At 67.1% G+C, this 22,578-nt stretch overlaps 5 protein-coding genes across 5 annotated transcripts in view; 1 reads left to right on the top strand and 4 right to left on the bottom strand.

Moving 5' to 3' along the window:
* EMIHUDRAFT_437657 (hypothetical protein) overlaps nucleotides 1–1,162 on the bottom strand; it is a 4,283-nt gene extending 3,121 nt beyond the window's left edge. The window contains exons 1-2 of the mRNA XM_005763802.1: nucleotides 704–1,162; nucleotides 461–514 (exon numbers count right to left, since the gene is read on the bottom strand). Coding sequence (XP_005763859.1) covers nucleotides 461–514; nucleotides 704–1,120 — 471 coding nt within the window. The 5' untranslated portion in view covers nucleotides 1,121–1,162. The remainder of the gene's footprint in view (nucleotides 1–460; nucleotides 515–703) is intronic.
* Nucleotides 1,163–6,464: 5,302 nt separating this feature from the next.
* EMIHUDRAFT_104830 (hypothetical protein) lies at nucleotides 6,465–8,995 on the top strand (the record flags this gene model as incomplete). Its single annotated transcript, XM_005763801.1, has 4 exons — nucleotides 6,465–7,187; nucleotides 7,557–7,967; nucleotides 8,324–8,394; nucleotides 8,923–8,995. 4 exons carry the CDS (start codon nucleotides 6,465–6,467, stop codon nucleotides 8,993–8,995), a joined length of 1,278 nt encoding a protein of 425 aa, XP_005763858.1.
* A 558-nt stretch (nucleotides 8,996–9,553) lies between these two features.
* Nucleotides 9,554–10,319, bottom strand: EMIHUDRAFT_357868 (hypothetical protein). Its single transcript, XM_005763800.1, has one exon. It carries the CDS (start codon nucleotides 10,282–10,284, stop codon nucleotides 9,664–9,666), a length of 621 nt encoding a protein of 206 aa, XP_005763857.1. The 5' UTR covers nucleotides 10,285–10,319; the 3' UTR covers nucleotides 9,554–9,663.
* Nucleotides 10,320–17,850: 7,531 nt separating this feature from the next.
* On the bottom strand, nucleotides 17,851–19,915 carry EMIHUDRAFT_452473 (hypothetical protein; the record flags this gene model as incomplete). Its single annotated transcript, XM_005763799.1, has 3 exons — nucleotides 17,851–18,545; nucleotides 18,624–18,798; nucleotides 18,875–19,915. 3 exons carry the CDS (start codon nucleotides 19,913–19,915, stop codon nucleotides 18,082–18,084), a joined length of 1,680 nt encoding a protein of 559 aa, XP_005763856.1. The 3' UTR covers nucleotides 17,851–18,081.
* Nucleotides 19,916–20,394: 479 nt separating this feature from the next.
* Nucleotides 20,395–22,399, bottom strand: EMIHUDRAFT_428010 (Serine/threonine-phosphatase; the record flags this gene model as incomplete). Its single annotated transcript, XM_005763798.1, has 6 exons — nucleotides 21,874–22,399; nucleotides 21,564–21,802; nucleotides 21,441–21,485; nucleotides 20,996–21,221; nucleotides 20,698–20,836; nucleotides 20,395–20,600 (listed from the first exon to the last, which is right to left on the bottom strand). Exons 1-6 carry the CDS (start codon nucleotides 22,348–22,350, stop codon nucleotides 20,395–20,397), a joined length of 1,332 nt encoding a protein of 443 aa, XP_005763855.1. The 5' UTR covers nucleotides 22,351–22,399.
* Nucleotides 22,400–22,578: the final 179 nt, after the last annotated feature.

The following is a 22,578-nucleotide window of genomic DNA, read 5'->3' as shown; positions in this document are numbered from 1 at the left end:
GGGCAGGAGAGAGAGAGACGCGGCAGAGAGGGCAGGAGAGAGAGCGAGACGCGGCAGAGAGGGCAGGAGAGAGAGAGACGCGGCAGAGAGGGCAGGAGAGAGAGAGGCGCGGCAGAGAGGGCAGGGGAGAGAGAGAGGCGCGGCAGAGAGGGCAGGAGAGAGAGAGACGCGGCAGAGAGGGCAGGAGAGAGAGAGACGCGGCAGAGAGGGCAGGAGAGAGAGAGACGCGGCAGAGAGGGCAGGAGAGAGAGAGGCGCGGCAGAGTGGGCAGGAGAGAGAGAGGCGCGGCAGAGAGGGCAGGAGAGAGAGAGAGACGCGGCAGAGAGGGCAGGAGAGAGAGAGACGCGGCAGAGAGGGCCATGCATTGCGGCCGCCTTAGCGATCTCCTCCCACGCCTCGTGGAATCTCGGGGAACCTCGGGGAATCTCGGGGAATCTCGGGGAATCTCGGGGAATCTCGCCTTAGCGATCGCCTCCCACGTCTCGTGCGACTTGAAGGCGCGCGGCACGCCCACCTGCGCACAGGGAGGGGAGGGGAGGCGGGGGGTGAGCGGGCGGGGAGTGAGAGAGGCGGCGTGCGAGGAGAGGCGGCAGGAGTGAGAGAGGCGGCGGCGAGAAGAGAGGCGGCAGGGCGGGAGGAGAGAGGCGGCGGCGAGAAGAGAGGCGGCAGGGCGGGAGGAGGCGGCAGGAAGAGGCACGCTTGCCTGCGGCGAGTTCAGCCGCTGGCCACACGCCTCGGCCTGGACGTCCCACGGGACGACCTCACTGATCTCGCCGAAGGCCATCGTCTTCTCGACCTCTGCCCCTGTGCGCAGCGCGTGTACGATCTGGCTGACCCACGTCGTGCCACACCGCGGGTAGCCGACGACAAAGACGTCGCTCGGCGCGGGGACGAAGCGAGTCTCCACCGAGGCAGGTGTCGAGATGAGAAGATTGCGCAGCGTGAGCAGCTCACAGGCAAGCTCATGCTTGCGGGCTGCCTCAGCATCAGCGCGAGCCGCCTCAGCAGCACCAGCTGCCTCAGCCTCACGGAGGCGGTGGAGAACCTGCGTGAGGCTGCGTATGACAAGGCCCAGCGCTGCCACCACGGACGCAGACGCCAAAGTCGCCCTGACTCGCATCAACACGACGCTGCAGACCGCGCCCCGAGCCACTCAACGGAGCTCAAGCCGGGCGGGAAAAGAATTTTACCAGAAACTCGCACAACACTGGGCACGGGACTGGCGCGCACTGGCACTAACACAGGTACACCACGGGAGCCGCCTAAGCGACTCCTGCGAGGGTGGCGAGGCACTTAGCTCCGTGCACCCGCCCACCCCCGCCACAGGCAAGCTCATTCATGACCTGCTCTGCGATGGCCGTGTGAAGAACGACTGAGATGCGCTGCTTCTGCAGCCCCAGCCAGCTCTTGGTGGTCCAAGTCACCTCATCGAGGTACTGGGCCCGCGTCAGCTTGTTCTGTAGCACGTCCGCCGCTCTCCGGAGAGGATCTCACGGACCCCCTTTCCGACCCCGCCGAACGATTCGAACAGCAGCAGCTGCACTTCGACGCCCTTGTCTTCCCTGGCGTAGCGATAATCCCCGCCGTAGGACGGTATGCGGCGGTCGCCGCCCATCACCCTGCCCCCCCTGGTATGCCAGCGCCCAGTCCCTTGCCCTCTCTCGCCCTTGCTCTTCTTGACCTCTCCCCCTCCCCCCCGGTACCCCTCCCCCTCCCCCCCCCCCTCCTCCTCTCCCCCCCCCTCTCCCTGCCCCCCACCTCCCTCTCCCTCCTCGCAGTAGGGCCCATGCCCCATGACCATGTTCCGGTAGAATGATTCAGTGTTGCCGAAAGCGACAAAAGCGCCCTTCCGACCGTGCTCCCCGCTGCTGCTGAGGGAACAGACGACCTTGACGTCTCCGCAATAGTGCGTGCCGTGCGAGCCAATGTTGTCCGCGTCCACGTCGGGTTGTTTGTTGTAACTCTGACCGAGGTGGGCTTTCGGCTCCATTCGCACAGCGGTGCCCCACGCGGCGCGTAGGGCGAGGATGAGGCGTCGAAGCGTGTACTTGTGTCTGGTGTTGTGGCCCTGCTGCGGTACGTTGACAGCAGCGTCGCCATACTCGTCGTGGGTCTTCCCATTCCGAGTCTTCTTGCCCGCCGCCGCGGCCTGGCAGGCCACGTCGAGGGGGAGACCCAGGCGGCGCTGCACCGAAAGACGCATCGCCCAAGTCTCCATTCGCATGTCATCCCGCATTGGGATGGCGTTGAGGAAGGCGCCGGCGCCATCCTGGCTCACCGCCACGAAGCGGACTGCCTCCCGCCAAGCCTCATGCTTCGCCCGCTCCCTGCCCTTGGCCTGCGCCTTGCCCTTCTTGCCGCGAGGAGCAGACCGCGATCCCGCGGAGCCCTCCTCGGCGAGCTCCACGGCGAGGTCGCGCCAGTTCCTGTTGTGGACCACCGTCGTGAAGCGCCGCTGCGCCTGGTGTAGGAACTCGTGCTTGGACGTGAACTCGGCGAGGGGCAGCAGCTCCTTGGCCTGGACGAGAGTATGCGGCCGGAAGCGCGAGAGCGCCACCCTCGTAGCCGGCTCCGGCGGCCGCGCGGAGGCGCGCAGCTTCTCGCCCTCGTCGGGCTCGTCCCACGGCTCCACCTCGACTTCCGGGGGCCTGCCCGTCGTGCCACCGACCAGGTCAAAGTACTCCGCCTCCGTCTTGTCGTCCCACTCCTTCCACGTCGCCGTGATCTCGCCGTGCTCCTTCTTGAGCCTGTCATGCGCCGCCCGCAGCTCGTCGAAATCGGAGCCCGGCGCCTTGCTCACGTCAAGGTCGCGGAAAGGAGCATGCAGCTGGCGCATGGGCCCAGCGACGAGCGCCCACGTGCCAATCCACGCCGGCTCGCGAATGTCGACGGCGCTGGTGAGGCCCATGCCGCCCATCTTGACGGGCAGGCGCGCCTGCTTGCGCGCGCGCTCCCAGCGTGTGCCGGCGGCGCCGACCCGCGCCCCGCCGACGAGCTTGTATAGCGCCGCGTCAATCAGCTCGTCGTGCCTCTCCGCTGCCGGGAGGGTGACCGACGGCGGCATGGCGCGAAGGAAAAGAAATAAAGACGTACTCGGCCGCAAGACGGCCAGAGTGGCTGGAAGGGGCACGCCGGTCGCCGCCGTTTGGTACGGCTTGGGAGCAAGTACGCTGATTGGATTCCATCGTGTCTCCCCCACAGCGCACACCAAGAAAACACAGCCCGAGTAATGTGTGCCTGCGGCCCCTGCTGCATCTTGCTGCTGCTCACTGGTCGCTACGCTATATGTATACGTAGTCCACAGTCCACAGAGAACGAGAAAGTAGCTGCCGGAGCCGGCGTGGCGGCGTGCGCGCCGCGCGGGCGTTGGCATATCACGACAGCATGTATGTCCCGTCGGCACCAGCCGCGCCACCGGGACCGCGTGGTCGCACGACGGCTCGGGCCATGTCCGTGGCACCCGCCGGGGTCCACGGCGGGTCGGGGGAACCAAGCTCCAAGGGGGCGGGAGGAGGCAAGCGACTAGCCCGGTCGAGCTCGATAGGGGGTCGAGCGCAAGCTCCAGGGAGCAATCGTTTCAGGCTCCTCCGCCCTGCGTGCGGTTGCGGTTCTCCTCGAGCTCCGCGTCGCGCGCCGCCACCGTCCCCTTCAGCTCCGCCACCTGGTCGAGCGCGTCGCCGAGCAGCCCCTTGGCCACGCCCAGGTCGCGCAGCTGCTCCACGCCGCCACTCGCCCGCACCTCGGCGGCGTTGTCGGCCACGAAGCGGCGGCACTGCGCGAGGAGCCGCCCGTTGCCCGTCGCGTGCGCCGCCTCGAGCAGCGGCACGGCGGTCGCCGGCGCGACGCTCTCCTGCAGCGCCTGCGCGCATAGCAGCTCGAGGCGCGGCACCTGGTACATCTGCGCCAGCTCCCGCAGCACGAGCGCGCGCCGCGCCTGCTCGCCCTCCCCCTCGCCGAGGTCGAACTGGTCGGTGCAGAGGTAGTCGATGAAGGCGGTGAAGCTGGCGAGGTCCGTCTTGGGCACCGTGATCTCGGCGGCGTCGCGCTCCTTCATGCCGATGCCGAACATCTTCCCATAGTACTCGGACCGCACGCAGAGCAGGCTCTTGCTCACGTGCTCGATGCGCTCCTCGTCATCGCCGACGATGAAGGTGACCTTGCCGTCGGGGAGGCTCGCGTCGCCCCGCATCTTCTTCAGGTCTGCCACGAGGGTCGAGGGCGGCACCACAATCGGCGCGAAGGAGGGAGGCGGAGGAGGCGCCGACACGCAGACCTGGCGGAGGGAGGACCCCGAGGAAACCAGAAGAGCGCTGCCGTCGGTGCTGATGGCAAGGCTGTTTGGGTAGCGGAGCTGAGCCGCGCCACCCACGCCACTGCCCGCGAGCGTCGTCACAGCGCCAGTCGTCACCTCCACCCGCTGGATCTTGTGATTCATTTCGTCTGCCACAAACAGCGCGCTGCCGTCAGGGCTGATTGCGACGCCGCACGAATTGGCGAACTGCGCCGCGCTGCCCACGCCATCAGCACTGCCCAAGGAGCCGCCGCCCGCGATCGTGGTCACCGCGCCAGTCGCCACCTCCACGCGCCGGATCTTTTGGTTGTTTCGATCTGCCACAAACAGCGCGCTGCCGTCCGGGCTGATGGCGACGCCGCTTGGGTAGCAGAACTGCGCCGTGCCGCTCACGCCATCGGCACTGCCCGCGGTGCCGCTGCCCGCCGCCGTCGTCACCGCGCCCGTCGCCACCTCCACCCGCCGGATCTTGTGGCCGCCGAAGTCCGCCACAAACAGCGCGCTGCCGTCTGGGCTGATGGCGACGCCGCATGGGAAGTAGAACTGCGCCGTGCCGCCCACAGCGTCAGTGTCGCCACCCTCGCCACTGCCCGCCAGCGTGGTCACCGTTCCAGTCGCAGCCTCCACCTGTAGGATCTTGTGGCCGTTGAAGTCCGCCACAAACAGCGTGCTGCCGTCGGGGCTGATGGTTGCCGGAACCCATGGTGGCTGGTCGGTGTCCTCCAAGGTTGCCACGCTACGCACGCGCCCGGCCGCAGAGACGTGCAGCACTGCATTCTCAGTGGTAACGTACCAAGCGCCTGCGTGATCGCTCACGATGCCGCCCACGTTGAGCGCTGCCGGGCCGTCCTCTCCCTCGAGCGGCAGCGTGGTGACCTGGCCGACGACGCGCAGGCCAAAGATGGGGGTCTCGAAGCCATCCGCGACCGCCACGGCCCCGTCGTCCGACTCGCCGTCCTCGCCAGCGGTGCGGGCGCGCTTGGTCATACCTGCGGTTGCCAAAATAAAAAGCCTCCTTTTGGTATGTATAAAATAAAAAGCTGCTTTGATCCCGATCATCCGGCCCGCTGGGTGCGCTTCTTAGCTCCCCGGCCCTGGATGTGAGGCTAATGACTGCACTCCAAGTGCTCCTTGCGTGTCGTGCGCGTGTCTGGTGTTTCTTAGCTCCGAGTAGAGCTAGAGGGGGCGCTCCGCCGCTAGGGAAACCCAAAGCGCAGACTGGCCCTCGGACACCCGTGTTTACTGTAAACACGGGTGGCCCCTTTCTGCGAACGCGCACCCCCACCCAGGGCTAGGGCTCTCTAGCCCGTAACCCGATCGATGCCAATCATCTCTAGGGCTTTCTTGCCCGTAACCCGATGCCAATCATCCGGCCCGCTGGGTGCGCTTCTTAGCTCCCCGGCCCTCAGATTTCTTTCGACTTTTTGTGTGCCTCCCTGCCGCAGCGGTTGCCTTGACCGCACCTCCCAAGCCCGAGCGGCGGCGCCCCCGGAGGCCTCGCGCTCACGCCGCACAGCCTCCGTCGGCTGCGCTCGCCCAACGCGATGCTCCGGTTCCAGCGATCCGCTGTCGGTGAGCTTCGCACCTGCGCGGAGCGCATGCTGCCGCCGTCCCCCCTCGGACGTGAAGTCCTGCAGGATGCGCACACCTGGGCGAGGGGCAGAAGGGGCGGGGGCGTGCGGGGCAGAGTGCGTGTCGGGCCGGGGTGTGAGCGAGGGGCGGGGGCGTGCGGGGCAGAGGCCCAACGTCGGGCGGCTTGTCGGGGTCCAGAGCATTCGAGGGGGGAACGAGGAGGGGGGGATGGGCGGTCGGCGACGAGTAGAGCGACAGGCGCGTACGGGGTAGCCGTCACTTTCCTGCCTCACAAGGGCGGGGCTGTCCCGGAAAGTGAGAGACGCCGGGCAGCGTGGCGCATTACTGAACCCTCCCATACGTGCTCGTGCTCCTCCTTCGCTGTCCCATCTCCCCACCTCTTTCCCGCCTGGGCGGGGCGGTGGGCGGGCGCGCGGTGCGGCGTGGCGTGTGCGTGTGTGCGTCTGCAACGAAGGACCGCTCGCAGAGGACCATTGGGTTTGTACTATTAACAACGAAGGCGCTCTCAAAAAAAAAAGTAAATCGAGGTGCCTCACGCTCGGTGGAGATATCTGCCCGATCGAACGCCAGCCCGCGCCAGATGCTGCTGCTGCTGCTGGCCTCCGCCGCAGCTCAAGACGAGACCAGCCACCGTAAGGGCTGTGGCGAGCATGGGTACAGGGATGGTCGGTGGGTGCCGACGCCAGAGCAGGCGGCGCCGTACAGGCTACACCGCAACGTGCAGCGCAACCCACTCGTCAAGGGTTGGGCGTATGCGGGCCGACGATTCTGGGGCGCCTGCGACGAGGGCCTGGCCGACAATGCGACGCGCGAGGCCGTGCAGCAGCGGTGGCAGCCGGCCAGATGCGAACTGCAACCCTTCGACGCGGCGGCGCTCTGCCGCCGGCTCGTCCTTGGCAAGCGCGGCGACGGGTCGCACGCGCGGCGGCCTCGCGCTGACCCGCCGCTCGACATCCTGTTCGTGGGTGACTCGTTCACAGGCCAGCTCTTCATTTCGTTCGTCTCGCTGCTGCGCGGCTCCATCCTGCGCAACGAGGGCGCGCCTCGCACGGCGCCGTCGGGAGCGATGGTCTTCGGCGACATTCCGATCGCCGAGCTGAAGGCGGACGCGGTGGCGTGCATCGACGACGCGGCGGCGCTGCGGATCGACTTTGTGGACGACGTGCCGGGCAAGGGGCAGCACGCGCCGCTTCGCGTCTCCTTCGTGCGCAACGAGGGCTTGAGCCTCAACACGGTGGAGCCAACGTCCGGCTACCGCCACCAGTACCCCTTCACGCACCGGATCGGGCCGCGCACGCTGCTGGTGACGCAGGCGCGCCCCATGCACGCATGCGCGAGCCACCGCACTCCCTCGGCGGCGTGTGGGCGAGCGGCGGGCAGGACGCAAGGCGTCCAGACAGCTGGCCCGCGAGTTGGACTGCCCAGACAGCTGGCCCGCGAGTTGGACTGCCCAGACAGCTGGCCCGCGAGTTGGACTGCCCAGACAGCTGGCCCGCGAGTTGGACTGCCCAGACAGCTGGCCCGCGAGTTGGACTGCCCAGACAGCTGGCCCGCGAGTTGGACTGCCCAGACAGCTGGCCCGCGAGTTGGACTGCCCAGACAGCTGGCCCGCGAGTTGGACTGCGACATGCCCTCGCGCCGGCTGCGCTTCACGGCTGCCGCGTCTCGACAGGTCCTCGCGTGGTTCCACAACGACGACAAGTCCTTCGCCGCCAACCTGCAAGGCCTGCTCGACCTCGCGCGCAGCCGCATGGGCGCGCCGGAGTGGGCGAGGTCGTTCGTCCTCTTCTCGGCCTCGTACGCGCACTTCTCCTGCAAGACGAAGGTCGGGGGCCGCGAGGTTGTGCCGGGCAAGGGGCCAAAGCCTGGCCAGCATAACTACGCCCTCCTGAACCGGATCGGCGAGAACATGACGCGCACGGCGGGCGCGACCTTCCTCGACGTCACCACGATGCTCGAGCGGCGCCCCGACGGGCACATGCCGCACGACTGCGGCCACTGGTGCCTGCCCGGGCCGTACGACATCGGTGCGCTGCTCCTCTTCAACGCACTGATGGGGCACATCGACGCGCCGCTCTCGCAGGTGCAGAGCCCGCCCCGGCTCTCGCAGGTGCAGAGCCCGCCCCGCCGAGCCCGGCCTGGTGCCCCACGCCTCTGGCGCCCGAACCTCCAGCTTGGTCGGCAGCCTGCACACCGCGAAGTAGTCCGCGAGCGGGCTACGGGCTAGGGAGCCCTGACCCCTAGGGGGTAGACAGCGCCCCAAAATCCCCGTCTGGGATTTCGCGCAAAAATTTGACTCTGAGAAGCTCGCATGTACCTCCTGCAAGCGCTGTGGTCGCCGCAGACTGGCTCCGACTTGACGGGCGCATGGGCTAGTTCCATTTCACTGTGGCACAGCTCGCGTTACAAAACCTTGATTTGACCATTTGCGCGACAAAGGTACATCTGGGTGCCTTCCAGAGGCAGCTGCGACCCCGCCGAGTGGACGGTAACGCACAGCAGGTGGCGCGGTGCGTTACCGTCCACTCCGCTGGATCGCAGCTGCCTCTGCGCGTCCTGGGGATGTACCTTTGTCGCGCGCCGGAGACGACTCGACGCCGCTGAGATCGGAGATCAAGCTCTGACAGGTCGCACGTCGCTCCTTTGACGCCGACGTGACTCACCCGTGCAGATCACATCAGGACACGGTCTCGACGCGCTCGGTACGACGCCTGCGACCCGTCTCGGGTCAGGTGGCACGACGCTCATCGCGCCTACCAGCGCTGCCGTGCAGGTTGCCACGACGAGGTCGAGCACGCTTCTATACGCTCGCCGAGCCTTCCTTTCCATCCCATTTGGCAGCCTGGGAACGGTGGCGGTCAGAGGCAAAGCATACGAGGGGTGGTGGAACCACATGTCACGGCTACTGCCGGCTCGACCCCACGATAGCCTCCGGAGGCTGACTTTGAGGCACAATCATCGGACGACGTCGGCGAGTTGAGTCGCGCTCGCGGTAGCCAGATGACCTCTCATACTAGTATCATCGGCCATGGCCGCAGGAAGCGCGGGGGAGGGCGCTGGGAGCAACACGGAGCTCCGTTCGACGTTTTCAAGATTAGCGTGTCAGAGTGAAATGGAACTAGCCATGGAGACGTGATGCCTCCATGCGCCCGTCATGTCGAAATCGACATGCGAGTCGATCTTTGGCCCGCCAGAGGTACATGCGGCGTTTCGGGCGACAACAGCGCTGCGACCGCGAAGTGGCGGTGGACATGCTCCCATGTTGCCGACGCAGCGCCGGAGCGGCCGGTGCTGCTCGCCGCGACCACGACGGCTACTCTGATACTCCGGGCCGACCCGTCCTACCCGACGGTGGCACTCTTCCACGTCTCGCTCACGCTGAGAAAAATTCTGAAACGGCGTGCAGCAGAGTCACCGACGAGTCGGTCCGCGTGACTCCTCGTGTCCCGTTCCGTCCGTTCTCACACATCCATAAACTCACTTTGACCTCACTGTAGCGATGCCTGAATCCTGAATCCTCAAATTTTAGATTAGGACGCTGCGCACCCTCTACCAGAGCCAGACCCGACCCCTGGAATATGTGAACGTGGCATTTTGTTACAATCTCCCCCATCGCCCTCCCTGGGGGGTTGTTTTCTCCCCCCCCCCCCCCCCCCCGCCCGCCGCGAAAACATGCGCACTCTCCCAATCCAAACAGCGGTTCCGGACCCAAGACAGCAAGCAGCACGAGCCACGACCATGGTCGGAGCCGAGGCAAAGACTCTCACCGCGGCTCCGGCCTACTCCGTCTCGCGCGTGATGGCGAAGCCCAAGACGCAGTGGCCAAAGTCGAGCGCCGCGATGCCGTTCGTGGCTCCTGCCGAGTCGAGGTGGTACCGCTCGTGGATCTCGTAGATCGAGAGGACGAGGAGCGCCGCCCGCGCGCGGGCCGCCGCGGGGAAGAGCGAGTGGCTTGCCGGCGACCACGGCGACGCCGCCCGCCGGACCAGCGCCGCCGCCTCGCCCTCGCCGCCCGCTGCGCGCCGCAGCGGCGTCGGCTCGCCCTCGTGCAAGCTTGCGCCGCTGCGCAGGAGGGAGGTGGCGCGGGCGGCGGTGAGGGTCTCAAGGTGCGCGAGCGGCGTCCAGCCGCGGCTGGCGACCAGCCAGGCGGCGAGGTCGGCGTGGCCTTCTTCGGTTGCAACCTCCTCGGGCGTGCCGAAGGGCGTAGTGGCGCGGGAGGCGCCGTAGGAGGAGAGGAGCTTGGCGACCTCGAGGTGGCCGTCCTCGCACGCCGCGAACAGCGGCGTGGCGCCTTGCTCATCGGCCTGGTCGGCCGCCGCGCCGGCCTCGAGAAGCAGCCGGGCGATCTCCGGGTGGTTGTTCTGGCACGCCATGAACAGTGGCGTGGCGCCGCCGTTCATCGCTTGGTTGATGTCAGCGTCGGCCTCGAGGAGCAGCCGAACGCACTCGGGATGGCCCTCCTGGCTCGCGATGAATAGCGGCGTGGCGCCGTTGTTGCGGGCTTGGTTGACCGCCGCGCCAGCGTCGCGCAGCAGCTGGGCGCACTCGAGCTGGCCCTTCTGGCACGCGATGAACAGAGGCGTGGCGCCGTGCTGCTGGGCTTGGTTGACCGCCGCGCCAGCCTCGAGAAGCAGCCGGACGATCTCGGGGTGGCCCTGCTGGCTCGCGATGAACAGCGGCGTGGCGCCTTGCTCATCGGCCTGGTTGACTGAAGCGCCAGCCTCGAGGAGCAGCTGGGCGCACTCGAGCTGGCCCTGCTGGCACGCCATGTACAGCGGCGTGAAGCCTTTAGCGTCTGCTTGGTTGACCGCCGCGCCAGCGTCGCGCAGCAGCTGGGCGCACTCGAAATGCCCCTCCTGGCACGCGACGTACAGCGGCGTGAAGCCTTCAGCGTCTGCTTGGTTCACCGCCGCGCCAGCCTCGAGAAGCAGCCGGGCGCATTCGATCTCGCCGTTGAAGCTCGCAGCGCTCAGCGGCGTGGTGCCGTCGTCCATGGGCTGCTCTATCTCCGCGCCCGCCTCGAGAAGCAGCTGGACGCACTCGAGCTGCCCCGTCTCGCACGCGATGATCAGCGGCGTGACGCCGCCGTCAGCAGCTCGGTTGACCGCTGCGCTCGCCTCGAGGAGCAGCCTGGCGCAGTCGAGGTGCCCCCCCTCGCTCGCGAGGAGGAGCGCGGTGGCGCCGCCGCTGTCAGCCGCCCCGACGCTCGCGCCGCCCTCGAGCAGCAGCCGCACCGCCTCGGCCTGCCCGTGCCGAGCAGCCCAGGTCAGCAGCGTGTCCTGCGTGCCGGTGTCGTGCCGCGCGTCGAGCTGGGCCGCGAGCGACGTGCCGCGCGTCCCCTGCCCGGAGAGGAAGGCGCGCAGCGAGGCCAGGTCGCCCCGAGCCAGGTCGGCGAGCTGGGTTGGGAGGGCGGCGCCGCTCATGCCGCCAGAAAGAAGCAGTGCGTCGTTCAACAGGCTACTCGAGTATGTCGAGCACCCAGCCATCCGCTCGGCACGCCGCCACTAGCGCCGGGAGCGTCTCGTAACCCGTGTCCGCCAGCTCGAGCCCGGCGAACCCGCTCGGCTCGGCCACCTTGCGACGCAGCGCCGCCGCGCTCGCTTCGCTCAGCTTCGAGTAGCACGCCCTGAAGCTTCCGCAGCGCAGCAGCAGGCGCACCATCGCCAGCGTCCCGATGCGCATCATCTGGTCCGAGTCGGGCGTGATCGCCGTCCCAAACTCGTAGCACGCGTAGTACTCGCCCTTCTTCCGCGCAAAGGTCACCTCCATCCGGATGAAGGCCTCGAAGTCGCCCTCGGTCATCACGCCCGCCCCGCCTAGTCCCCGCAGCAGCTCATCCGCGGCGATGGACAGGTCGCCCATCGTCAGCGGCGGCAGCTCGTGCCTGCCGGCGAGCGGCACGGCTCAGTGTCATCTCGCCCCATCGCACGCCAACGCCACCGTTCTACTCGCCTCTCTCTCTCTCTCTCTCAGCGGGAGACGCGCGCCAGTGGCTGTCCGAATCGGCCGCGTCCGCCGCGTCGTTCACCGCCATGCCCGGCCGGCACCCGGTCTGCCGCGCGAAGCACAAGTAGGCGTTCATGATGAAGGCCACGTTCACCTCGAACGGCTCCATCAGCTGCGTGTCCTGCATCTGGTACTCTCCCACCTGGAAGAGGTGCTGCTTCGTGCACGGCTTCGTCGTCGCCTCGCGCAGCTCGGCCATCGTCCGCCGGCTCGCCACCGCGCTCGCCCTCTCGCTCGCCGCCCGCTGCGCCGCCTCACTCTGCCCGTGCGACGCGCTCTCCTGCGCCGCCTCGCGGCCCGCCGCCCGGCCGGCGGCTCCTGCCGCGTCCTTCATCCCGCCGCCGCCGCCGTCGTACAGCGACATCACCTGCTTGGTCACCAGCCGCCAGTACTGCCTCGCGTCGTCCGGCATCGCCGGCCAGATCTCGCGCCACACGTGGTTCTTCATGTGCTGCAGCGCGACGTAGACCGTGTTCTCGCCGCGCCCCGTGCGCACCGTCGGCTCCTCGTCCCGCGCGTCGCCCCGCTCGGTCGCGTGCCACCGGCTCGCCCTCGGCGCGGTGATTCGCGTCGTCGCCAGCCACTTGCCGAAGCGGATCGTCCACCGCACCGTCGGGTGCAGACCGAGGGCCGTCCGCTGCATCGGCACGCTCTTCCCCGCCGCGGCCTGCGTCGCCAGGAACTCGCGCAGCCGCAGGCGCACGCGCCGAAGCTGCACCGACAGCGCCGGCCCGTGTGGCGCTAGCATCGGCCGCCCATCGCCGCACGCGGCCTCCTCCTGCCGCTCGTCATCCTCCGCCTCGAGGGCGTCCGCCAGCGCGCTGCGCCGCACACCCCGGCGCACAGGAGGCGGCGCCGGCCGCACCTCGGCCGCCTCGGCGTCGCCCGCGGCACGGGCGCCCCGCTCGCCGTCCGCGCGGTCCATCGCCGCATCCCCATCCCCGTCTGCGGCAGCGCCGCCTGCGCCCGCGCCGGCCTGCTCTGCGACGGCTCGCCACCGCTCGTCGTCCAGCATGTGCCACCACCGCCGATCCGGGTAGCCGTCGTACTCGACCTGGTGCGCGATCCGTCCGTCCCCGTCCTCCTCCCGCGCCATGACGGTCGCAGGGTACCACCGCTCACTGTCGCAGAAGATCTCGAGGCGCGATCCGGTGGACAGGACAGTGTGGCCGTCGAGCGCCGCCCTGGCATCCTCGCGCTGTCGCTTCCGCCGCTTCGCCTTCGTCTCCTTGCTGCGCAGCAGGGTGTAGTTCGGGCCCACCTCCGCCACGCTGTCCAGCAGCTGGGCGGCGCTCGCCATCTCGACCGCGTCGTCCTCCGGCGGAAGCTCCGCGTCGCCCGCGGCCGCTTCCCGAGCGCGCTCGTCGCGCATCCGCTCGTGGTGGGCCTGCCGACGCGCCACGCCGGCGCCCGTGTGCCTCGCCGCCGCGTCCGGTGACGGCATCGGTCGCTGCCACAGGTCGTCCCACAGGTCGTACCAACAGGTCGTCCCAAAGGGGACGCATCCAAACCGCCGCATTTCGCCCGCCGAAAAGTCTCCCACTCGCTCTGCCCCAATCTCGAACCAATCTCGAGTCGTCTCACTAGTTACATACATAACCCTCGCAGGAGTCGCTTAGGCGACTCCCGTGGTGTACCTGTGTTAGTGCCAGTGCGCGCCAGTCCCGTGCCCAGTGTTGTGCGAGGGTTTATAAACTTTTTGTGTTTACCCCCCCCCCCCCCTGGACGCGTCCACCCTCCGTCCAACATTCGCATCCCCTCCCTACTGTCTGAATACGTTTTCCACGTATTCCAAATGACCTCCCAGAGGCCTGTATTCCACCCGTATTCCACCCGTATTCCACGTATTCCATGGAATACGCCGTATTCCAAGCTCCAAAAATGGACGTATTCCGTATAAAATTTTCTTCGCTCCGCGAATTCAGACAGTAGGATCCCCTCTTTTACATACATAAAAACGGACACCCCTAAGCGTCTAGAGCTGTGCCTGATCTCTCGAGGTTCTCGAGGTGGATACAAGTCGGCCGACTAAATGATTTTCGACCGAACCGCAGCGAAACGCAGGGGCGGTCCCCCCCGACCGAGCTGCGAAACAACGGCCTCCACACCGGCCGCGCTCGAGAAGCCCCAAAATTTTCTTCGGCGCTGCGCGCCGTCGCAGTCGAGTGTAGATAGAGAGAGAGATATTTTTAGCAATACCAAACAACTCTAACACTCACACGTAATTTGGGGCCTGGAGCCCTGTTCACGCGCGCGCGAGACGTGCAGACAGGGTTGCCAGGTGAGAGCGAATGGCGCGGTTCACGCCTCGCACAACAGAGAGAGAGATGCGCTCTGCATGGTGGGACATAAAAGAGAGCGAGTACTTGGGCGAGTAGGCCGTGCGGTCAACGCTGCCGCGCGCGACTTTGCGCGCGAGGCGGCGCAGCTTGAGAACGGCGGTGGGCGAGAAGCCGCCGCCGAACGTCTCGTGGAGCAGCAGGTTGAAGTTTGTGTAGATATGCAGCCCATCTCGTGGAAAATATGTGATAAAAAAACGTCGCCTCGAAAGCGCCCGCCGGTATGTGTCCAGATTTGTTTGCTAGAGATGCCTTTCGGGGCCCAGAGATAAAACTTCCCTGAAAAAGAATTTAAAAGAATTCGCTATCCCTGAAAAAGAATTTAAAAGAATTTTACGCAAAAAGAACTCTAAGAGTATCTCTAATGGAACCTACAACACTGGGCACGCGCGAAAGCAGCCTCCACAAACTCAAAGGGGTCTAGATTTGGAGCGCTAGCCGAAGATCGAGGGCGCTCGGCCGCGTGTAAGAGGTGGCTGGCGCCCTGAGGCGTCAATTGGTGGCGTGGGGAGTGCGGAACGCTACTGACGGCGCGACAGGGCCTCTCTCCGCTGCGTGTGCCGCCCATCGGCACGCGTCGAGGCACGCGGGTGCGCAGACATCGCGACTCTGCCCGCTCGCTCGACCCTTTTGCCGCGAGAGGGCGCCGGCCGCGTGTAAGAGGTGGCTGGCGGCCTGGCGCCCTGAGGCGGCATTTGGTGGGGTCAGCGTGCGGTGCTGAGTCTTAGTCGTCGGCGCTGGGGCCAGATCCCAGCGCAGAACTCTGCAACGCTGGCATGCAAACACAAGAAGACTAACCCTACTCGTCGCCCTGAATGGTTGGGCAAGTTGTGGAGGACACGATCCCGGCGTGAACGCAACTAACTGACGGATCCGCTCCTGACAGTCGCACGCGCCGCGCTGCGGCGCGTGCGACTGTCTTTGTTTGAAGTTAAAAGTCAAATCAGAGCGCCGTCGGCGTTGTCCTCCATTTTCCTCCCCTGGGCCCCCGTCCGGGACCGCTCCGGGACGCACGCCGGCGAAGCACCATCAAGCTGTTGTACGGCCCCGGCATCGCCTTCCCAGGCTTAGCTAGACTGAGAGATATTGTGGGGACATGGTTGGTCTCTACAATATACTCACTGACACTCCACCTCCCAGAGCTCGTCCCGGTCCATCACGGCCATCCTCGTCCTCCGGAGGGCCCCCGGCCGCGGCGCGGTGCGGCGGCGTCACAAATCCGACCACAGAGCAGCGGGACGCGGTCGGGCGATCTAAGGCCCACTGAGGCGTATGCATTGCCCATCCAGGGCTATCACCTGGACCCATCAACAGGCGCCTGCGGCGCCGTGGTCACGAGGTGTTGTTCACACCTGCCCAAGCATTCATGCAGCACAGTAGACCTAACCCTAACCCTAACCCCAACCCTAACCCTAGGTCAGCGTGCGGGGCTGAGTCTTAGTCGTCGGCGCTGTGGGGCCAGATCCCAGCGCAGAACCCTGCAACGCTGGCATGTACAGACACAACAAGACTAACGAAACCCTGACCCTAACCCTAACCCTAACCCTAACCTTAAACCTAACCCTAACCCTGTCCCTCTAACCCTAATACGTAACCCTAACCTATCCCACCCCCTAACTCCACACCGCACCAGCGGGGGCGCCCGGGCGGAGCCCAGGTCCCCGCCCCTCTTTCCTCTAGGCCGTAGGCAAAGGCCCTTTGGCGGTCTTTCCGTCTTTGTGGATGTGCATGTGTTTGTGTGCGCAGGCGTCGTCTTTTTCAATTTCAGATTCACATCACAGCTCTTCAGGGCAACAGCCAACACGCAACAGGCAAGTTCTGACAACAGTGACACGAAAAGTGAAATGAACACGCCACCCGCGCATTCTGCTCCTCCGTGTTACTCATATACCGCACTGGTTGGGCTCCTTATTATTTTGGTTGTGGGCCCCGTGTTTCGTACGGCCGCGTCAGCCGGATTGTCGACTTGAGCGTCGAAGTCGGCATCTCGACTCCGGCCACCCCGTCGAGTACGCGGTACGTCTTGATAATTTCGAGGCCCTCGACCACGCGGTCGCCCTCGGATGTGGTGGCGCGCCGCCATCGGCGCTGTACCCGCGTAGCGTACGTGACGTCAAAGCTCGAGCCAAAGGCGCTCGACGTCGTTGTGACACGGATGAGCTCGTTCGAGCCCCAACCCTTCTCACTCGGCAGCTCGACACTCCTCTCCACCACCTTGAGCTCCGCCGCCGAGCCCGGGCCGCCAGCTTCCCGTTCGTACCGCAAAAGATTCGGCGTGCGTGCGTCCCAGCGGACAGCCGCCCCGCCGGTTCGCGACTCAATCTCAAAACCGCGGTCAAAGACGTCGCCGTAGTAGCGCCGCCCGTCCAGCCCAGTCATGGCGTCGCTCGAGCGCCTCAGGTCGACGAAGCGAACGTAGTACTTCTCTCCGCTCTGAATGTCGCCCGTCCCGCCGAGCAGCTTCCAAGCGCCCTGCGCCTGGCCAACGTCACCCTCGACCGCCGCGACACGGCGCTCGCACACCCACGTGCCGTTGAGCGAGGGAGGGTACAGCACGTCCACGTCGACGATGGGCTGCTCGCTCAGCATGTCGAAGCCGCCTCCAATTCCCTCGACGCGCCTCGCCTCGAATCCTGGCGGTGCGGTCGCGGCGGAGGTGTGGCACGGAGGACCGGCGAGGGCCGCAGACACAGCGACGAAGTGGCGGCGAGGCAGTGCGAAGGATGGCCCGCAGCAGAGGAGGGCGCTCAGCATTCTCGGTGTACGACGAGAGGCGAGGAGCCGAGCAGAGGCGGCCAGGAGAGATAAAGTCGATGTGGGCTCGCTCGGCAGCTTAACTAAGGAGAAAACAATTGGCACCCAAACAGCCTTGTTTGTGTCTGTGTGTCGCTCGTGCGTGTCGTCATCATCTGTCTTGCGTCCACCCATACCGCGTTGGTGTCCAGTCCGAGCCTGACTGTTCTTCACCTTACTACATACATACAGCCTCTCCCGTCGCGGCCCGACTGGGGCCGAGTCCGCGGGGGCTCGCACGGTGCACGGGCCGGCCGCTAGAGCACGTACTGTGCGCGCGGGGGCGAGTGACTTCGAGAAGTCACTAAGTGACTTCTTGAAGCCACTCCTACAGATAGACACCCGGCGGCAACCCGGTATACACGTGGGGAAAAGAATTTTACCTACCACGCTGGGCACGGGACTCCTCTCCTTAAAATCCCTGTGTGGTGGCGGCGTGCCGTCTCCTCCCATCCCTCCCTTGGGTTGTCTGTTTTCTTTCTTTCTTTGGGCACGGGACTGGCGCGCACTGGCACTAGCACAGGTACAAAAGAATTTACCATAGGCGACCGCTCCCTCGCACAACATTGGGCACGGCGATGCGGGCCCTCCTCCCTCGCTTTTGCAAAATCCTGCAAAGGTGGGGACGTGTCTGTCCTCGACCCAGCCCTAGCTCGGGATGTTTTTATTTTTATGTAAACTGGGGCACGGGACTGAACAAAAACACTCTCTCTGGACTGGCGCGCACTGGCACTAACACAGGTACTCTGTGGGGGAAAAGAATTTTCCGCTACAAGAATTTCTTGATTCTTCCCGCGTTGTCGTGTTCCACTTCCAGAGTGTCAACTTCTCTTTCTTTCTTTCTTTTGAATTTCCGCCATCGCACATCCACACATGGGCATGCACATCACGGGCGTCTCATGCGGAGAGAGAGGAACCCGATACTTGGCTCGTGAGGAAGAGAGGAGGGGCGCGCGGCGGTGGTGCGACACCGGTACTGATCTGTACGCACAGGCGTCTCCTCGCCGGAAATCATCTCGCGTCATCCGCCATGTCGACGTGAATTAGGCAGGCCGCCCCTCACATTGCGTTGAGCGTGTCGACGACCACAAACGACTGGATGAAGGCCGGATAGTCGATCCGCCCCTCGGCGTCAGTGAGCCTCGAGCCCCGCAGCGAGAGGACGAGCGCGTGGACCTGCTCGCGCTGCAGCACGTCGTGCTCGGCGCGCTCGTGTGCGAGCACCACCTCGAGCGCCTGCTCAAAGTCGTGCTCGGCGAGGAAGCCGGTGCCCGACTCGTCCAAGTGGCGGAAGGCCTTTTGCATCACCGGCGTGCGGTCGTATAGTGCCGACAGGATGGCCTGCATCACCTTGAGCCCGAAACGCGCGCTCGCGTCCTCCAGCTCGGCGTCCGACTGCGCGCTCGAACGGCGTGCGTACACGCTCGAGCGGCGCGAGCGGCGCGAGCGGCGTCTCGCCGCCGCGCCCTCGTCGCTCTCCGGAAGCCCAAACGCGGCCACAAACTCGAGGTAGCTGACGCGGCCTGCGGCAAGGGCCGGGCGGCGAGGTCAAAACACGAGACCGTCGCGCGCGCGGGAGCGCCATGCCGGGGCGGTTTGGCCTGCGCGCGAGAGGTCGATGTGCTGGACGAGCCGCTCCATTGCACCCCGCGCGACGACCGAGACGCCGCACGCCGACTGCAAAGCCATCAGCAACTCGCACACGTCGGGGTACGAGAGCGCGCCGTCCGCCTCGGACCGTCTCAAGATGGCGAGGAGCGAGCCGCCGCAGAGCGCCTAAGGAGCCGACGCGGAGGCCGGTTGGGGCGCCACAGGGAGCGGGAGGAGGAGCCGGCGGAGAGCGCGCTCGCACCCCGTACACGTGGGCCCGGCTGGCGCGCAGGGTGGAGCGCAGCTCGCGCAAGTGGCGTCGGGCCTCGCGGCCGCACGAGTTGCGTGGCGAGATGAAGTCGCTGCCGTCGCTCCGCCCGCCGCTCGACCGGCGGTCGCCCTCGCCCTCTCCCTGCCCCGCCTGCATCTCGGGGCTCGCAACCACGAGCAGAGCGCGGAGCACCTCGACCGGCTCTGCGGGGTGTCGCGGGTCGGCGTAGCCGAGGTCGTACACCAGCTGCCTCAGCTGGCGCGAGGAGAGGCCGAGGTTGAAGCTGCCGAGGACCTGCAGCACCTCGCACTGCCGCGCGCCGGAGCGCGTCGCGGGGTCGAAATACGACAGCAGCTCCGCCAGCGACATCTCGCGCGAGCGCGCCAGCAGCGCGCGATGAAGTCGGCTGAGCACCGAGTGCTCAAACTCTTCGAAACGGCCGCATGGCAGGCGGACTTGGAAGCGGTCGAGCCACAGCATGTACTGGACCTGCCCGCCCGGGACCCCCTCGCCGCTCGTGCCCGCCTCGGCGGCCGTCGCGAGCAGGCGCGGCGCGTACGCCGGCCAGAGGGCGCCGTACTCGGGGAACTGCGCCGCGAGCGCCGCCTCCCACTGCGCGTACGGCAGGACGTGGCGCCGGAGGCTGACGGCAGGCGCCGCCGCGCCGCGGTGCGCCGTGGCCTGGCGGTGCGCCGACTGCTGCTCGGCTGCCACGAACGCGCGCGTCAGCTGCGACTTTGAGCGGCAGATCAGCATTCGCATCGCCTGCAGGATATCGTCGTCGACGAGGATGGTGTTGTCCTCCTCCTCGCAATAGACGACACGCTCGATCCGGTGCCCTCCCGGAACGAGGTCGCCGCTCGAGCGCCGCTCGGCGACGGACGGCCGCAGCGGCACCGAGATGAGCGAGTGGCGCACAACTCGCCTCTGGCCCGCACACGAGCTGCCGTCGTAGACGGTCTGCGCGCGCAGCAGCGGGCGCCGCCCCGAGGGCTCGTCGGCCGGCTTCCCGCGCGGGACGCGCGGCGACATGCTCTGGACGGGACGCAGCCCGCGGGACGGCGGGAAGGTTTGCGCGAGCAGCTGCTTGCTGCTCCCCCGCCCGCGGTGCCTCGGAGAGTGGCTGTCCAAGAGGCTCTCGGAGCGGCGAGGCGAGATCGGCTCGGCCGCCGGCGCGGCGTCCGCCCGCAGCGCGGCCCGCGACGGGCTGAGGTCCCAGGAGCTGTGGGGCCCGTCGCTGCGCCTCCGGCGAGGCGAGAGCGGCACGCCCGACGCGCTCACTCGGTACAGCAGCTGGCGCCACGAGGCCAGCGCGGCGGCACGCCGCCCGCGACTCTGCTGCCGCTGCGGGCGCCGAGCGGGCCCGAGGCGCGCGCACGCCAGCCAGTGTGCGATCCGCGGCATGACGACGAGCAGGGCCCGCTCCTCGCAGAGCGCCCGGTACTCGTCGAGCGGCGGCGCGTAAAACTCTTTGACCTCGGCCGGCCCGCGGTCGTCGAAGACGAGGACGCCTACATCCACAACAGCAGCCCCGCCTCGGCCCGCCCGTCCGAGCCGCCTCTCCGCCGGTCGTCGGGCGCGAGGGCGCCGCCGCGGTTGCCGCAGACGCCGCCATAGTTTGAGGCGGAGAAGATGGTGAGCAGCATCGCGTCGTGCTGGATCTCGTACCCGCGCTTGCGCTTGGGCAGCTGGTGCGAGCGGATGATCGACTGGACGCCTAGCGTGGCCGTGGCCGCGGGGTGGGGGTGGGTGGGGGTGGGGGGGTGAGCGGCACCCGGCGTTGCCATCGCTGGAGTCGGCCGGGAGGGGGGCACCGTTGCGCGCGCAGAAGGCCTTTGTCAGGTCGCGCCCGAATTGGATCGAGACGCCGCCGCGGTTGTCGGAGGCGACGATGCCGTCGCCGTCATGAGGGTCGGCCCAGAGTGCGTCGAAGAGCAGCGTGTCGTCGCGCGTCTGCGTGTACCATACCTCCAGAGTATTGAATCCAGTGTGGGTTCAGCCCCGTGGGTAGTGTGGTAGCATCGCGACGTCCCGCACCCGGTGAACACGCCAATGCCCAGGGACCCCGTGTTGCGTGTCTGACTGTCACTGTGCCGGCGTGCGATTTCGGGCCTGCAGGACGGACGGCGGCTGGCGGCAGGCGTCGATGGCGCGGATGTCGTCGAGCGTGACGTCCTCCTCGCGAAAGAGCCCGCCGTGGATCACGAGCGCCCACTCGCCGACGAGCGAGGCGATGGGCAGGTTGGTGAAGAGGTTCTGGAAGAGGTCGATGAGCAGCTCGTCGTGCGGGTACTTTGCGCGCACCTCCCACGCGAAGCCGCCGCCGTTTGCGAAGGGCCTGCGAGGCAAGGGGCGCGGGGGAGTGCGATGAGCAGCGCGGGCGGGAGAAACCCCCAGCTCGGGCGTGGGGGGCTGGTGCGAGAGGATGGTGCGGCGGCGGCGGCGGCGGGTTGGGCGAAAGCGGCGGCGGCCGGCGGCAAGGGCGGTGGAGGTGAATGCGGCAGCGAAAGCGGCGGCGGTGGATGCGGCGGCGCGGGTAGCACTGCGGGGGTCGCACCGCTCGTTCAGGTCGCGCTGCTCGTGGTTGCCGCGGTTGATGTGCCTATCACCCCGGTCCGCGAGCCGGGTGAGGGGGGGGGGGGTGACGCGTAGCGCGGCGGCGTAAAGGCCGGCGTCGCGCATAATGTCGGGGCACGCGAGCTTGAAGGCGAGGAGGAGGACGAAGATCTCCGTCGCGTTGCGGCCGCGGTCGGCGATGTCGCCGTTGAATAGGTACGCGTTGCCCGGAGCTGGCAGGCCATGTTCCTCAAAGATGACTAGGACGTCCTGCAGCTGGCCGTGCGTGTCTCCGCAGACGAGCAGCCGCTCGCCCGGCTTGGCGGGCGGCGGCACGTGGATGAGCGAGCCGCAGGCGGCGGCCTGCGGACGGGAGGGCGACAGGCCTGGCGGCAGGGACGGCGGCGAACGCGTCGGTGTGTGGAGGGCGTCGCCTGCGCTTCAAAGGCGTGGCTGGCGGCGATGAGCATCTCGTAGACCATCTTGCGGGGCAGGGGCTTCGCGTTGGGTGAGCGCAGGTACGAGTAGAGCTCGCCCGCCTTCTTGAGCGTGTATGGCGGCGAGAGGGCGAAGTCGCCGTCGTAGGTGAGCGCCGCCGCGACCGAGCTCCACTGGCTGTGGGCAGCGGCGCCGCCGCCGCGCGGGCTGGCGAGCGCGCCGCCACGCGTGGGGAAGCGCTTCGTCATGAGCTCGTCGACGCTGCACCCCTTCAGCTGCTGCTCGAGGTAGCTCAGCTCCTCGGCCTGCTCCATGGCGTCCCACGCATCGAACGCCGCGTCCTCCGCGTCGCTCGCCTCGCTGCTCGTGTCGTCAGCCTCGTCCTTGTACGGAGCCATCCGCTCGTGGTTGGACGAGAGGCGCGGCCTGCTGCTCCTCGACGTGCGCGCAGGGACGCTCTCGACGCATCCCATCCCCGCGAGGCGACAGCGGCGCGACGAACGCAGTGGCGCGCCGAGTCCCCACAAACTAGGGCGCAAGGCCTCTCAGACAACCTTGCATTATGACACGGCGAATAAAATGGCGCGGCGGCGAAGTGTGTGTGTGTGTGTGTCGGCGAAGCTGCCGCCGGCTTCCCGCCTCCCACCCTCCCCACCGCCGGCACTGCAGCCGCCCCAACCCCGCCCTCCCAACCGCCGCCC

This window comes from Emiliania huxleyi, assembly GCF_000372725.1.
Source record: "Emiliania huxleyi CCMP1516 unplaced genomic scaffold EMIHUscaffold_62, whole genome shotgun sequence".
Taxonomy (NCBI): domain Eukaryota; phylum Haptophyta; order Isochrysidales; family Noelaerhabdaceae; genus Emiliania; species Emiliania huxleyi.
Note: the sequence above shows the minus strand (reverse complement) of the source record. Positions and strands in the feature narration are given on the sequence as shown.